This window comes from Zootermopsis nevadensis, unplaced genomic scaffold (assembly GCF_977971745.1).
Source record: "Zootermopsis nevadensis isolate Lab colony 2312 unplaced genomic scaffold, Znev_1.0 Znev_ptg000030l, whole genome shotgun sequence".
In the NCBI taxonomy this organism is placed as follows: domain Eukaryota; kingdom Metazoa; phylum Arthropoda; class Insecta; order Blattodea; family Termopsidae; genus Zootermopsis; species Zootermopsis nevadensis.
Genome location: NW_028259162.1, coordinates 1,909,233 through 1,924,522, shown reverse-complemented (window position 1 = coordinate 1,924,522; position 15,290 = coordinate 1,909,233). Strand labels below are relative to the sequence as shown.

At 39.6% G+C, this 15,290-nt stretch overlaps 2 protein-coding genes across 10 annotated transcripts in view; one reads left to right on the top strand and one right to left on the bottom strand.

The window, feature by feature from the left end:
• LOC110827816 (potassium voltage-gated channel protein Shaw) overlaps positions 1 to 9,122 on the top strand; it is a 90,660-nt gene extending 81,538 nt beyond the window's left edge. For 4 of the 5 annotated variants that reach the window (XM_087358617.1, XM_022059859.2, XM_087358616.1 and 1 more), the window contains 4 exons: positions 212 to 365; positions 4,865 to 5,038; positions 5,212 to 5,378; positions 6,101 to 9,122. In XM_087358617.1, coding sequence (XP_087214743.1) covers positions 212 to 365; positions 4,865 to 5,038; positions 5,212 to 5,378; positions 6,101 to 6,241 — 636 coding nt within the window. In that variant the 3' untranslated portion in view covers positions 6,242 to 9,122. Of the gene's footprint in view, positions 1 to 211; positions 366 to 4,864; positions 5,039 to 5,211; positions 5,379 to 6,100 lie in introns of those variants that run through there. The other variant, XM_087358618.1, reaches the window with a different exon arrangement.
• LOC110827823 (uncharacterized) overlaps positions 4,505 to 15,290 on the bottom strand; it is a 194,655-nt gene continuing 183,869 nt past the window's right edge. For all 5 annotated transcript variants that reach the window (XM_022059877.2, XM_087358621.1, XM_022059874.2 and 2 more), the window contains one exon: positions 4,505 to 4,995. The gene's annotated coding sequence lies outside the window, so the exon portion shown is untranslated. The remainder of the gene's footprint in view (positions 4,996 to 15,290) is intronic.

The window sequence follows — 15,290 nt, the reverse complement described above, 5'->3', positions numbered from 1 at the left end:
ATACTCTACCCCCAGGCAAATACCAGGACAATGCCTTAAAGTAGGCCACGGTCGTTTCCTTTCGTGAATTCTAGTTTCATTCTTCCTGTCCATTGTTTCTTTTTTCTCTCTTTAAAATTCGAAGTTCACTTTCTGGAAATATTAATAATCTAATGATTGGAGAACGTTCCGTGGATATGTGGGTGACGTCACGTAAATGGTTTTGTCCCAGGCTCGTTCGAAGCTGCCTAAGAAAAGGAGAAGAGTACTTCCGGTGGAACAGCCACGCCGGAAGCGAGGTGAAGGCGTCATGACTCGGCGCACGAACGCCATTAAACATCACCATCCCGCCATCTTCAAGGACGCCTTTGGAGGTGCCAAGATTGGTAAGTAATCGTCGCCTGCCGTTTCTGCCCGTTCGTTTGTGTTCGCAAGAATTTGACCTGAATGGCCGAAGGATTCCCCGGCTTGGGGCTCCCTATATAACTTGGTGTTTCACAGCTTATAATACCAGAATGTATACCTTTTAAAACTTTGGTCAGGGACTCCTTTAAGGAATACGCACATTTAGATAAAAAAAATTAATTCAAACGAGATCTTACAAGAAATTGGATTCAGCTCTTTTCACGGTGGTCTAGCGGTTAGAACGCTGGCCTTGTAATCCTGGGGTCTCGGGTTCGATTCCCGGCGGTGCCCGAATTTATAACTTGTGTTGGGAAAGGCCGTGGTCTAGGCAACACGGAGTTTTCCTCCGTGGCATCCCAACAGTTACTCCATTCACACACAGAAGAAGGCAATGGCAAACCACTTCTGGATCATCTGCCAAGAACGTATATGAACAGGTCCCAGTCCGAGAAAAGGTTGGAAGGATCCTGTTCATATGGACCTGTCGTCAGACAGAACACTAAATATATATATATCTCGATCCACTTGGGTATGGATTTGTTATAATAATCCATCTCAGAGCGCTACAAATTTCTGTTGCGTCATTTTTGTTTTGTCGGAAGTATTCGCCCGCGTAATTTTTCAAAACGTACGTATTTTGAAGTGGAGGTCGTGTGCCCCAATTTTTTTTTATTTCGCCGCATTTCGTTAAAGCATCAGAGCTAATCCGTACAGAACGTATCCGGGATGAGACCCGGAGCTCTTCAAGAGGCTTGCAAATGTACCGGAGCTTCGCCGCCTCTCTTCGTGTGTAAAGAAATAATTAAGAGGAAAGTGTGGAAGGATGAGGTAGGATTTGGGATATAAAAGTTTCTTGTCAAGAGACGTTTTCTCAGTCCGGGAAATCCCCAAGGAGCCATAAGACGACAAAACTCTTGTACTTTAAAAATCCTCTGGCTCACACTTAGATGAGGACTGGACCTTCACTTCCACCAACTTCAGAAACACAGGGCATATTCTTTACGCTGTATCCGAATGACGCTTATGAGCTGGTACAGTTCTGTCAAACAAAAAAGCGGCCACGAATTTCAGAGGTGCTAGTTGTCTCTATCGCCCTGATGATGGAGGCAGCAGGGGCCTCTGAAACGTCAGTAAACGTCGACCAGACTACACGGCTCAACAACCCAGAAGACAGAAATCTTCATACTCATCGCCCTGATGATGGAGGCAGTATGACCTCTGAAACGTTGGTTAACATCGACCAGACTACACAGCGCAACAACCCAGAAGACAGAAATCTTCATACTCATCGCCCTGATGATGGAGGCAGTATGACCTCTGAAACGTTGGTTAACATCGACCAGACTACACAGCGCAACAACCCAGAAGACAGAAATCTTCATACTCATCGCCCTGATGATGGAGGCAGTATGACCTCTGAAACGTTGGTTAACATCGACCAGACTACACAGCGCAACAACCCAGAAGACAGAAATCTTCATACTCATCGCCCTGATGATGGAGGCAGTATGACCTCTGAAACGTTGGTTAACATCGACCAGACTACACAGCGCAACAACCCAGAAGACAGAAATCTTCATATTCATCGCCCTGATGATGGAGGCAGTATGACCTCTGAAACATTGGTTAACATCGACCAGACTACACAGCGCAACAACCCAGAAGACAGAAATCTTCATACTCTGATGACGGAGGCAGTATGACCTCTGAAACGTTGGTAAACATCGACCAGACTACACAGCGCAACAACCCAGAAGACAGAAATCTTCATACTCTGATGACGGAGGCAGTATGACCTCTGAAACGTTGGTTAACATCGACCAGACTACACAGCGCAACAACCCAGAAGACAGAAATCTTCATACTCTGATGACTGAGGCAGTATGACCTCTGAAACGTTGGTTAACATCGACCAGACTACACAGCGCAACAACCCAGAAGACAGAAATCTTCATACTCTGATGACGGAGGCAGTATGACCTCTGAAACGTTGGTTAACATCGACCAGACTACACAGTGCAACAACCCAGAAGACAGAAATCTTCATACTCTGATGACGGAGGCAGTATGACCTCTGAAACGTTGGTTAACATCGACCAGACTACACAGCGCAACAACCCAGAAGACAGAAATCTTCATACTCTGATGACGGAGGCAGTATGACCTCTGAAACGTTGGTAAACATCGACCAGACTACACAGCGCAACAACCCAGAAGACAGAAATCTTCATACTCATCGCCCTGATGATGGAGGCAGCAGGGGCCTCTGAAACGTCAGTAAACTTCGACCAGACTACACAGCGCAACAACCCAGAAGACAGAAATCTTCAAGGAATTTATTGATCAGCTTAGCAACTACAAACTTGTCATCATCATTGAGTCAGTGATTTAATTGGTCGGTCATGATATTAAACAATCGTTTGGGTATCTGAAACATTCTTTTGTTTTCTATTGAAAATCGCTCTAAAATTTATGATAACAGAGGAGAGGCGTTTGTTTCAGTGAAATGAAGATTAAAGTACCAAATTTCTCTTTACAGAACGTGGATTCACCATCATTTGAGATACGACCCTTTCCGGGTCTTGTTTTGGGGACATGAACAAAACTGGGAAACCCAAGGTCTTTCAGAAGCAGCTAGTCCAGTCCCTTTGATTTTTGTTTACGCTGTGTTCCTGTAGTTTTAAATATAATTTTACGTCTCATAATTTTATTGCGTAATTGTAACTGGTGTAATCAGTGATTTTATGTTAAAAGTTTACGACATTTTGTGGTGAAATATACGAACTAAAAATTCACATTTCTGCTGTACACGTGTTTGTGTTTGTGTAAATATCAAGAATGAATTTAAATTCCGAAGGTTTGAGAATTAACTGAGTACAATCATACTTCTGATCGTCGTATTTCGTTTAGAATTCGTCATTTTCGCATTTAAGTCATTGAAGCTCGTCTAAATTACATTTAAGAATTCAGTCCGTACCGCGAAGAAAACACCGCACTTCACCATTACAAAGATCAACTGGTTAACGCTGTTTAAGGAAGTAATCGCTGTTTACAGTGAGAATCATAGTTCGTCTAAATTACATTTAAGAATTCAGTCCGTACCTCGAAGAAAACACCACACTTCACCATTACAAAGATCGAATGGTTAACGCTGTTTAAGGAAATAAACGCTGTTTACACTGATGGCACGTGAATGTCTACATTACTTTTAGCTGTAAAGTTATAGTCACTTACATCGTTATTGAATAAACATGTACCATAAGCGTTTAATTACGTGCTGAAGTGTTATTTATTCTTGTTACAAATAATATGGCGTATGTTCCGAGTATGACACATGGTTGGGATGGGCCAGGGTGATTTAGCAGCCTAATAACGAAATTAACTCGAAACGTGACGACGTATGACCTCTTTACCTGGAAATAATTTCCATTGCAATTATATCTGTTCTGGTTAATATTTCATAAAGCTGGGAACACGGTCGATATTCTGAGGGTTCGGCACATGCGTGTCAATTGTTTGTACACGCACGTTGAGTCAGTCGATAACAGATGGCACCTAATCTTAGTTCCGTCATACAAACTTGTCCTCCTATGATATCCAGAATATCTTTTCGTTTTATCGAAGATCTAGAAGGTTGGTGGGGTAGTCACCCTCATTTGTTTTCTGAAGTTCCCGGTTTTATTTCGGCCTGTTTAGCAACTTTCTTAATGACATTTTCATGTCTTTGGGTGCCTGAGGAAAATCTGGGTGATCATCTTTATGCATATGAGGTTTGGGGTTTCCTCGGCGGTGAAGATGATGATGTTCTTTTGGGTTTTGGCGTCGTGTAGATATCAGCATTTCGGGGAACATACTGCCTCCATCTTCATGGCTTAATTCGATGTCACTTAAGCCCTGAAGATGGAGGCAGTATGTTTACTCGAAACTCTGACATCTACCGGCGAATCTACATGGTGCCATATCTCATACTTGAGTTCAAACAGAATCACGAAACAAGTTGTGACTGAATTAAGGATTGTATGCAGTGGTCATGACGATAAACATTATCGTTCTGCAAAGACGGGGAATTTTTTTTTAACTAAGCGACTCTCAGCTTCTTGTAAATAAATCTTACGCCATGTAGTTCGTCACTTATTTAATTCCATTTTCATGTGTAATTTAAGTAACAAATAAACATTGAAATTTCTTGGACATGAGTAACACCACTTTGGTGCAGTATGGGATTCAAACACCCGAGTGTTATAATGTGAACCAGAAATGTTGTCCTGTTTTTAGGTTTTTTTGTTTTCACTGAAAGAAATGTCACTGTAATGCACTTAAAAGAGACCATGACCATTTCCTTCCACATCCTACACAATCGTCGTTCTGCAGATTGCGTAACATAACGAACATGTTAGAGAAAACTTCATTAAACGAAAGCAAGACACAAGGTTCGCTTGCAGTGGCTTGCTCGTATGATCTTGACCTTTCCGTGTTTCAGGAAACGTGAACGGAGTGAACGTGATAGGTCTTGCATTACAGGGCCCCTCCATCCCAGGACTGCAGCTGGTGCAGAACACGGCTGGTCGCCCCACGTCGGCCCTGGACATGGGCTACACCTACCAGCACCCGCTGCAGGCGAGGGGCCCGACGAGAGAATATGCAACAAACAAAGGTAGAGCCATCTTTTCTAAGAGCATATTATTGTCGATTTTTTTTGTACTGTTAAGTCAGCTCTTTACAGTATTATGCACAAAACATGTTTAACTAACGGCTGTTAAATGTAATTGGATGATCCTTGCTGATTGACAGTTGTGGTTTGCCTGCATGGAAATCTTTTTTCCCCAGTACATGATGTTGAGACCAGTCTGCCACTCCTTGTGGGGGCACGGGCACTCATGGGCCCCCACGCGGGCCCCCAGGCTGCTGCGGTAGCAGCAGCAGTGACATCTCTACCGCCGCTGCAGCCCCGAGCAGCCACTACGGGGGGCACTGACCTCCTGTTCCCTCAACAGGTACAGTGTGTTTAGAAATTTCAAAATGTCTTATTTGCGGTTCCACTCCAAGCACGAAGCTTATATTCTTTGTTAGCAAATTTAAACTAAGATTTGATTTATTACAAATGTAAATCTAAATCTTTCGTCTTATCCGTTTATGCTCAAATCCTGTGGTAGAAATGAGCGTAAAAAGTTCCACGCTCTCTGGTCAATTCACAATTTTGCTTTTCTCATCTCTCATCTCCTTCATGCATAAAACAAGTTCCGTCAAACTTGGCCACTTTTATGTACTCGTGATAATAATATCTGTTAAAGTGCACAGATCATGAAATTCTTCATTTCGCGGGTTTTCCCAGCCCCTGGTACGCCGCAGAATTCTTCTCGACGCGTTATTCTCAAAATTTTTGTCCTTCCAGTGCATAGAGAGAGGATCCAAAACTTCACACCCATAAAGAGTCATATAATATTAGAATTTCAAATTGAACTAATATTTATTCTCTGTAAAGAGTGAAAAAAATCTTACATTTATCTTTCAGCTCAGAATTTCTTGAACAAGAGTAATATATGACATTTTTGGATTTTCACGGTTACGAAAATTCAGATCGTGGTCTTGTGGGTTATAACACCACGCAGTCTTATACGTGGTTACCGACGTTTTAAAGTAACTTCCGTAACCACGTCACGCCACAGCCTAGGAGTGTTCAATGCAAACAGTGAAAGGTACGTTGTTTTCTTCACAGCCGAGGGTGTTTCCAGCTATTCTGCCGGCGGCTTTCATGGAACATCAGGAACCAGTCCCGGAGCCTTCAGGCACACAAGTTCTCAAGTGTGAAATAAGTGACAAGATTGTGACTACTGTAGCAACCCAGGAGAGGTTTTGAGGACCGGGAAAGGTCGGAGAATCTTAATACTGACATATTCTGTAGGTTACAAATCTTCTAATGGCACTCCTGTCGCGTGAATAACGTATTCTAGAAATCCCTTTGGAAACCTCCGTTGAATCTGACTGTATTTTACATCTCTGTTTAGTCACGTTTGAATTCGCATTGGTTCTGGGGTGTCGTGACATTATTTGCGCTATATTTTATGTATATTTCCGCAAGGGCATAAATTTCATAAGAGGTATGTCTGGCGATCTAGATTTTGACTTATGGGTCACCCGGCACTGGGTCTAGATGTGCAGCCCATCAGTAAGTACCTCTGCCCTGCGTACATTGTGGAGATACCCGCCTCTCAGTCATCGTGATACGAGAGGGATCTCAACATCTCACGAAAGTCATCAAATATTATGTGGACACCAGGAATGTCTTTAAAGTAGAAGGGGAAATTTTCTGCAGTAACTGTTGGCAGTTTACCAAATTGTGGTAATACTTTTTAATTTGTGAAGAAATTTAAATTAAATCAAAATATAGTATTTGTTTCTGTACAATAAAGGGGTCCTAATTAAAGGTGTCTTTAAGGATATTACAGCCAATCAGGACATTCTGTAATGTAAGACCAATGAAACTTACTCTCATACATTCAGAAAATTTCTTGTGGATTGACTTTTTGGTAATAAATAATTACTGTATTTAATTTTTACGATCACTATGCCTCGTGAACAACAAAGCTATAAGGGAAGGCTATAATAATTTCACCAGCCACTAAGGAAGCGTGGATATCAAAGGGGTTTTCTTGTTTTGTTGCGTCGATCATGGATTTCCTGAATTCTCTTTCCGTGGATTTATGATATTCCTGCGTGGATCGTAAATTATTTAAAGTTTCAGTTCAACAACTGTTGAAATTAAATCAACTCCTGAAATGTGTGTCAATTCCAAAAAAAAAATATTTAAACTTGCACTCGTCTTTGGCGGCTAAATAGAAGATCTGTTTATTGATCTGCAGTTTTAAACATTCTCTCATAGATCCTCGTTACGTGAGTGATGTTCATTTGTCTAGATCTTGTGGTGGATACCGTCCACAGCCAAATAAAGTAAAAGTTGTTGAGTATTTAAATAATGACTTCACAAGAATTTTGTTTATTCGTCGAAATAAGACAAAGTGTAGCCAAAAAGACTTGTGTTTGATGTACACGTGACAACGCCTCACAGTGATATTTGGAGAAACAGAACTTTTGACAATATGCCTATGTTCTCCAGCATGAGTGTTTATTCGGCTCATGATCTTGTACAGCGTCTGATATTCGGAGTAGCTTTAGTGCTTCTGTATCGCAAGGAAATTGGCTCAAGATGATGGCAGTTTTAGAACGGGTGCGTGGCTGTTCAGCTCGGAGTTAAGATAGTGTGTTTATTTTACACCCAATACCTTTAACTTAAGACGCAAATAATATTTATTGTTGTTAATAATCACTGTTACAAAGAAAATTGCTCAATGACATGTGTACTTAAACATGGGAATGACGAACGTCGTTGGAACCAGTATTATTTCAAATTGTCAAATAACAAAAAATTGTACGTGAAAATGTTTTTCGAAATATTTACATTTCTAATTCAAATCACGTTAAAATTAATGAGAAAATTGCACATTTGATAAAATTACTATAATTTTAATATTTTTTTTACAGTTCAAATCTACATTGAAAATGCTCTAGACTTTCAGTACATATAAGAGATGGTAATTACAGTTTTAATGCTTTAGTTTTCATGATTTTGTTTGAAATTATTAATTTGTGTTTAAAATTACACACCCAAATGTTGTAGATTCCTATTACGAAGGTAACTGTGGAGATACGAGATGCTCGTCTCACACTTGAGTCCTGAAGTTTTTATGTCGCATTTATCGCAGAATGTGCCTTCCCTCAATACATAAATAAATACGAGCTAGTTTCATTTATAGTGGTTTAACTTTTAATAATATTATCAAGGAAAAAAATTATAATAAATTAAAGACATACTTTAATGGTTTTGATAATGTCGAATAACATTCAAAATGCATTAGACAGTATTATCATTTCATTATTATTTTTTTAATAAAGTTTCATATGCTGAACTTCATTATCTGTAGGCCTAATACATTCTTAGTCTTACAAGTTCTCACTGAAATTGTTCTGGATGAAGTTTAAAATTTATTTACGTATCTGTGACCCAATTTTTTTAAGATGAACGCTTACACTGGTAATTTTACAACGTTAAAATATACAGACTGAGTTCTTAATGTTAAAGGTATTAGGTCTATATTAAGCTGGTTTTAAAACATGTACACAGTAATCTACGTGTTCAACCATATTTTTAAATTACGTATCTTCATCTCACTTCCATGTAAAATCGATTAGTGAAACAAAATCTCAATGAAGTGCAAAGGAAGCTTTTAAACAAATATCAAACATTATATTCTAAAATATAAAGATGTGTAAATGTTGTGGAAGCCGCTTCTCAGGCAGTTCTGGGGGCCACAAAATCTTGGATAATGTCAAGCAATTTGGAAATGATTTTCGTGGCGAGATATTCTATGGATTAATTTTATTATCTTACTGTGAAGTGGAAAGAAGAAACAGTTTACATTAATGTAAAATCCATTACACAAAAAAAAAATCACAAAGTTCGGTATTTGTGAAACATGTAAAAGTTTCTGGGTAAGTCATAGTGATGGCATGAGATTGCGCAATGGTTGCAGGTTTATGTGCTTATTGTGTACAAAGATTTGAGATACATTTCTACAGAATTTTATAAAGTTCAGTATTTAAACTGTTTCGTGTATTCATTTGTTATGGTGACATAGATTTCTTAACAAAATTAGAATATATTTTATGTGATGTAACATTAATTTATTTATATTATTTACTCACTCCTTATGAATGAGAAGCTGATGATAGGTAAACATGAGGAATGCTATTAATTTTGAAAATTTTAAAATTTAAAAAAAAAATAGAAATGCTTATAAATGTCATGACAAGCAAAAATTTCGAATAAAAATTTGAAGTCGGGATTTTACAAAATGTTTTAGTTTCGTGCGTTATTTTTACATTTTTCTTAATTTCTTCATTTTTCAAACGTTTCGAAAAATATGAAAATTATTTTTAAAATTCTCCCCACACGATGACTGATAGAACCGGCCTCTGCATGACTCGGTCGCTGCCGCACCCTGTCTCTGAAGGACCCGGTCTCAGTCGCACTCGAACTCTACACGAATCTTTCTCTCTATTTACCGATCTCTGCCAGGCCGTCTCTGCATAGACATGTTTCGAAACAGTCCATGTGAGTCGCATACCGAGTCAAGCAGAGACCGTGCGTGGCAGAGAGCGAGACAAGCAGGGACGTTGTGAACCACTCTGCGAGTGAAGCATAGCGACTGTGTGGCACAGGACGGGTCAAGCAGGCAACTGGTGAACCTGAGTGTCAAGCAGAGGCGCGTGTGGTACAGATCGGTATCGGTAGACGGGTTAAGGCAGAGACAGTCTAGGAGAGAGCATATGTTGCTGAGACCGTGTCTGATAGGGAAGAGGTGTGATAGGTATAGGCTTGCGAAAATTTTCAAAGAAATTTAGGAATTTTTCAAAATTTTTGAAAAATCAAAAAATGCAGCAAAACGTCTGAACGGCGCACAAAACTCAAAATTTTAGAAAATTTTAGAAAAAAATATTTTCCGTAATTTTTCAAAATTTCTTACTTTTATACGCGTTTTGGACATTTTCCTGCATCTTTTGATTTTTCGAAAATTTTCAAAAATTTTCAAAATTTCGAAAATTTTAAAAAGTTTGTAAATGGTTTCAAATGTCATGAAAAGCGAAAATAACTAAAAAATCAAATTTTCGAAAAAAGTTTTGAAAAGAGAATGCTTCTCGCCACGTCACTGCAAGATCGAGTGTCTGCATGGCCGTCTCTTTTGCTCCCAGTCACTGTCGGACTCTTCGTCAATGCACGTACCGTTGTCTCTCTACGTTCTCTGCGAGGCAGACTGTGCAATGACCTGTTACGACTGGGACCGGATGAGGCACAGACCGTGTGAAGCCCTGTTCAAGTCAAGCAGAGACCGTGCGTGGCAGAGAGCGAGACAAGCAGGGACGTTGTGAACCACTCTGCGAGTGAAGCATAGCGACTGTGTGGCACAGAACGGGTCAAGCAGGCAACTGGTGAACCTGAATGTCAAGCAGAGACGCGGGTGGTACAGATCGGTATCGGCACACAGTCTAGTGAGATTGCATATGTTGCTGAGACCGTGTCTGATAGGGAAGAGGTGTGATACGTATAGGCTTGCGATAATTTTCAAAGAAATTTATGAATTTTTCAAAATTTTCGAAAAATAAAAAATGCAGCAAAACGTCTGAACGGCGCACAAAACTCAAAATTTTCGAACATTTTCGACAAAAATTTTGAATTCAGGATTTTTCAAATTTTTTTGGTTTTGTGCGCTTTTTGGACGATTTCCCACGTTTTTTGATTTTTCGAAAAAAATGGAATTTGAAAATTTTTAAAAAATTGTCGAAATTTTAAAAAAATTAAAAATGGCTGCAAATGGCATGAAACGCGACGAAAACTAAAAATTTTCGACAAGAATTTTGAATTCAGAATTTTTTTATAATTTTTGCCAAAAGTTTCTCCACAATATCCAGGCCAAGACCGGTCTTTGCACGTCCCTTTCTCTGTCGGACGCGGTGTCTAACGGACTCGCTATCTGCAAGATACGTTCTCTGTATCACCCGACATATGCCAGGCCGTCTGTGCAAAGACCTGGTTCAGCAGAGCCCGGGTGAGGCACAGCCCGAAACAAGCAGAGAAGTGTGAGACAGAGAGAGTGAGGCGAAGTCACAGAAAATGGGAAGCAGAGATCGGGTGAGGCAGAGGCCGAGTCAAGCACGTACAGGCTGATGCACACACCGCATCAGGCAGAGACCGGTGAGGCACAGGACGAGTGACGCAGAGACCTTGTTAACCAGAGACGGAGTCAAGCACAGACCTGGTGAATCACACACCGTGTACAGCAGATATCGGTTGACTCACAGACTGAGTACGGCTGAGACTGTGAAATAGACAGTCCGGCGGAGTCTAGTCCTGATAGGGATGGGCCAAGTCAAATTTAGAAGAAAAAAATTTCAAATTTTTCGAAAAATCAAAAAACGCTGCAAACCCTCTGAAATGCGCACAAAACCAAAAATTTTCGGAAATGTCGAAAGAAAATTAAAAGTTGAAAATTTTCAAAAATTCTTAGTTTTGTGCGCTTTTTGGACGATTTCCCACGTTTTTTGATTTTTCGAAAATTTTCGAAAAATTGAAAATTTTCAAAAATAGTCGAAATTTTAAAAAAAAAAATGGCTGCAAATGGCATGAAACGCACAGAAAACTGAAAATTTTCGACAAAAATTTTGAATACAGAATTTTTAAAAAATTCTTAGTTTTGTGCGCGTATTGGACGATTTCCCACGTTTTTTGATTTTTCGAAAATTTTTGTCGAAAATTTCGAAAATTCTTAGTTTTCTATGCGTTTCATGCCATTTGCAGCCATTTTTAATTTTTTTAAAATTTCGACAATTTTTGAAAATTTTCAAAGGGGTACCCCTTTGAGAAATTTCAATTTTTTCGAAAAATCAAAAAACGTGGCAAATCGTCCAAAACGCGCACAAAACTAAGAATTTTTGAAAAATTCTGTATTCAAAATTTTTGTCGAAAATGTCATCCCAAGCCTTGAGAAGTCACTCGTCCCAAGTCTTGAGAAGTCACTTGTCTGAAGTCTTGAGAAGTTCTTGTCCCAAGTCTTGAGAAGTCACTTGTCCCAAGTCTTGAGAAGTCCTTGTCCCAAGTCTTGAGAAGTTCTTGTCCCAAGTCTTGAGAAGTCACTTGTCAAAAGTCTTGAGAAGTCACTCGTCCCAAGTCTTGAGAAGTCACTCGTCCCAAGTCTTGAGAAGTTCTTGTCCCAAGTCTTGAGAAGTCACTCGTCCCAAGTCTTGAGAAGTCACTTGTCCCAAGTCTTGAGAAGTTCTTGTCCCAAGTCTTGAGAAGTCACTCGTCCCAAGTCTTGAGAAGTCACTTGTCCCAAGTCTTGAGAAGTTCCTGTCCCAAGTCTTGAGAAGTCACTCGTCCCAAGTCTTGGGAAGTCACTTGTCCCAAGTCTTGAGAAGTTCTTGTCCCAAGTCTTCTCTGCTTGTTTAGGGCTGTGCCTTACCCGTCTTTGCTGTATTCAAAATTTTTGTCGAAAATGTCGAAAATTCTTAGTTTTCTATGCGTTTCATGCCATTTGCAGTCATTTTTAATTTTTTTAAAATTTCGACAATTTTTGAGAAATTTCAATTTTTGAGAAATTTCAATTTTTTCGAAAATTTTCGAAAAATCAAATCAATTTTAATTTTTGAGAAATTTCAATTTTTTCGAAAATTTTCGAAAAATCAAAAAATGTGGGAAATCGTCCAAAACGCGCAAAAAACTAAGAATTTTTGAAAAATTCTGTATTCAAAATTTTTAACGAAAATGTCGTCCCAAGCCTTGAGAAGCCACTCGTCCCAACTCTTGAGAAGTCACTTGTCCCAAGTCTTGAGAAGTCCTTGTCCCAAGTCTTGAGAAGTCACTTGTCCCAAGTCTTGAGAAGTCACTCGTCCCAAGTCTTGAGAAGTCACTCGTCCCAAGTCTTGAGAAGTTCTTGTCCCAAGTCTTGAGAAGTCACTTGTCTGAAGTCTTGAGAAGTTCTTGTCCCAAGTCTTGAGAAGTCACACGTCCCAAGTCTTGAGAAGTCACTTGTCCCAAGTCTTGAGAAGTTCTTGTCCCAAGTCTTGAGAAGTCACTCTTCCCAAGTCTTGAGAAATCACTTGTCCCAAGTCTTGAGAAGTCACTCGTCCCAAGTCTTGAGAAGTTCTTGTCCCAAGACTTGAGAAGTCACTTGCCTGAAGTCTTGAGAAGTTCTTGTCCCAAGTCTTGAGAAGTCACTCGTCCCAAGCCTTGAGAAATCACTCGTCCCAAGTCTTGAGAAGTTGTTGTCCCAAGTCTTGAGAAGTTCTTGTCCCAAGTCTTGAGAAGTTCTTGTCCCAAGTCTTGAGAAGTCACTCGTCCCAAGTCTTGAGAAGTTCTTGTCCCAAGTCTTGAGAATTCACTTGTCTGAAGTCTTGAGAAGTTCTTGTCCCAAGTCTTGAGAAGTCACTTGTCCCAAGTCTTGAGAAGTCCTTGTCCCAAGTCTTGAGAAGTTCCTGTCCCAAGTCTTGAGAAGTCACTTGTCCCAAGTCTTGAGAAGTCACTCGTCCCAAGTCTAGAGAAGTCACTCGTCCCAAGTCTTGAGAAGTTCTTGTCCCAAGTCTTGAGAAGTCACTTGTCTGAAGTCTTGAGAAGTTCTTGTCCCAAGTCTTGAGAAGTCACTTGTCCCAAGTCTTGAGAAGTCCTTGTCCGAAGTCTTGAGAAGTTCTTGTCCCAAGTCTTGAGAAGTCACTTGTCCCAAGTCTTGAGAAGTCACTCGTCCCAAGTCTTGAGAAGTCACTCGTCCCAAGTCTTGAGAAGTTCTTGTCCCAAGTCTTGAGAAGTCACTCGTCCCAAGTCTTGAGAAGTCACTTGTCCCAAGTCTTGAGAAGTTCTTGTCCCAAGTCTTGAGAAGTCACTCGTCCCAAGTCTTGAGAAGTCACTTGTCCCAAGTCTTGAGAAGTTCTTGTCCCAAGTCTTGAGAAGTTCTTGTCCAAAGTCTTGAGAAGTTCTTGTCCCAAGTCTTCTCTGCTTGTTTAGGGCTGTGCCTTACCCGTCTTTGCTGAATTCAACATTTTTGTCGAAAATTTCGAAAATTCTTAGTTTTCTATGCGTTTCATGCCATTTGCAGCCACTTTTAATTTTTTTAAAATTTCGACAATTTTTGAAAATTTTCAAAGGGGTACCCTTTTGAGAAATTTCAATTTTTTCGAAAATTTTCGAAAAATCAAAAAACGTGGGAAATCGTCCAAAACACGCACAAAACGAAGAATTTTTGAAAAATTCTGTATTCAAAATTTTTGTCGAAAATGTTGAAAATTTTCAGTTTTCTATGCGTTTCATGCCATTTGCAACCATTTTTAATTTTTTTAAAATTTCGACAATTTTTGAAAATTTTCAAAGGGGTACCCCTTTGAGAAATTTCAATTTTTTCGAAAATTTTCAACAAATCAAAAAACGTGGGAAATCGTCCAAAACGCGCACAAAACGAAGAATTTTTGAAAAATTCTGTATTCAAAATTTTTGTCGAAAATGTCGTCCCAAGCCTTGAGAAGTCACTCGTCCCAAGTCTTGAGAAGTCACTCGTCCCAAGTCTTGAGAAGTCACTCGTCCCAAGTCTTGAGAAGTTCTTGTCCCAAGTCTTGAGAAGTCACTTGTCTGAAGTCTTGAGAAGTTCTTGTCCCAAGTCTTGAGAAGTTCTTGTCCCAAGTCTTGAGAAGTTCTTGTCCCAAGTCTTGAGAAGTCACTCGTCCCAAGTCTTGAGAAGTCACTTGTCCCAAGTCTTGAGAAGTTCTTGTCCCAAGTCTTGAGAAGTCACTCGTCCCAAGTCTTGAGAAGTCACTTGTCCCAAGTCTTGAGAAGTTCTTGTCCCAAGTCTTGAGAAGTCACTCGTCCCAAGTCTTGAGAAGTCACTTGTCCCAAGTCTTGAGAAGTTCTTGTCCCAAGTCTTGAGAAGTTCTTGTCCCAAGTCTTCTCTGCTTGTTTAGGGCTGTGCCTTACCCGTCTTTGCTGAATTCAAAATTTTTGTCGAAAATTTCGAAAATTCTTAGTTTTCTATGCGTTTCATGCCATTTGCAGCCATTTTTAATTTTTTTAAAATTCCGACAATTTTTGAAAATTTTCAAAGGGGTACCCCTTTGAGAAATTTCAATTTTTTCGAAAATTTTCGAAAAATCAAAAAACGTGGGAAATCGTCCAAAACGCGCACAAAACGAAGAATTTTTGAAAAATTCTGTATTCAAAATTTTTGTCGAAAATGTTGAAAATTTTCAGTTTTCTATGCGTTTCATGCCATTTGCAACCATTTTTAATTTTTTTAAAATTTCGACAATTTTTGAAA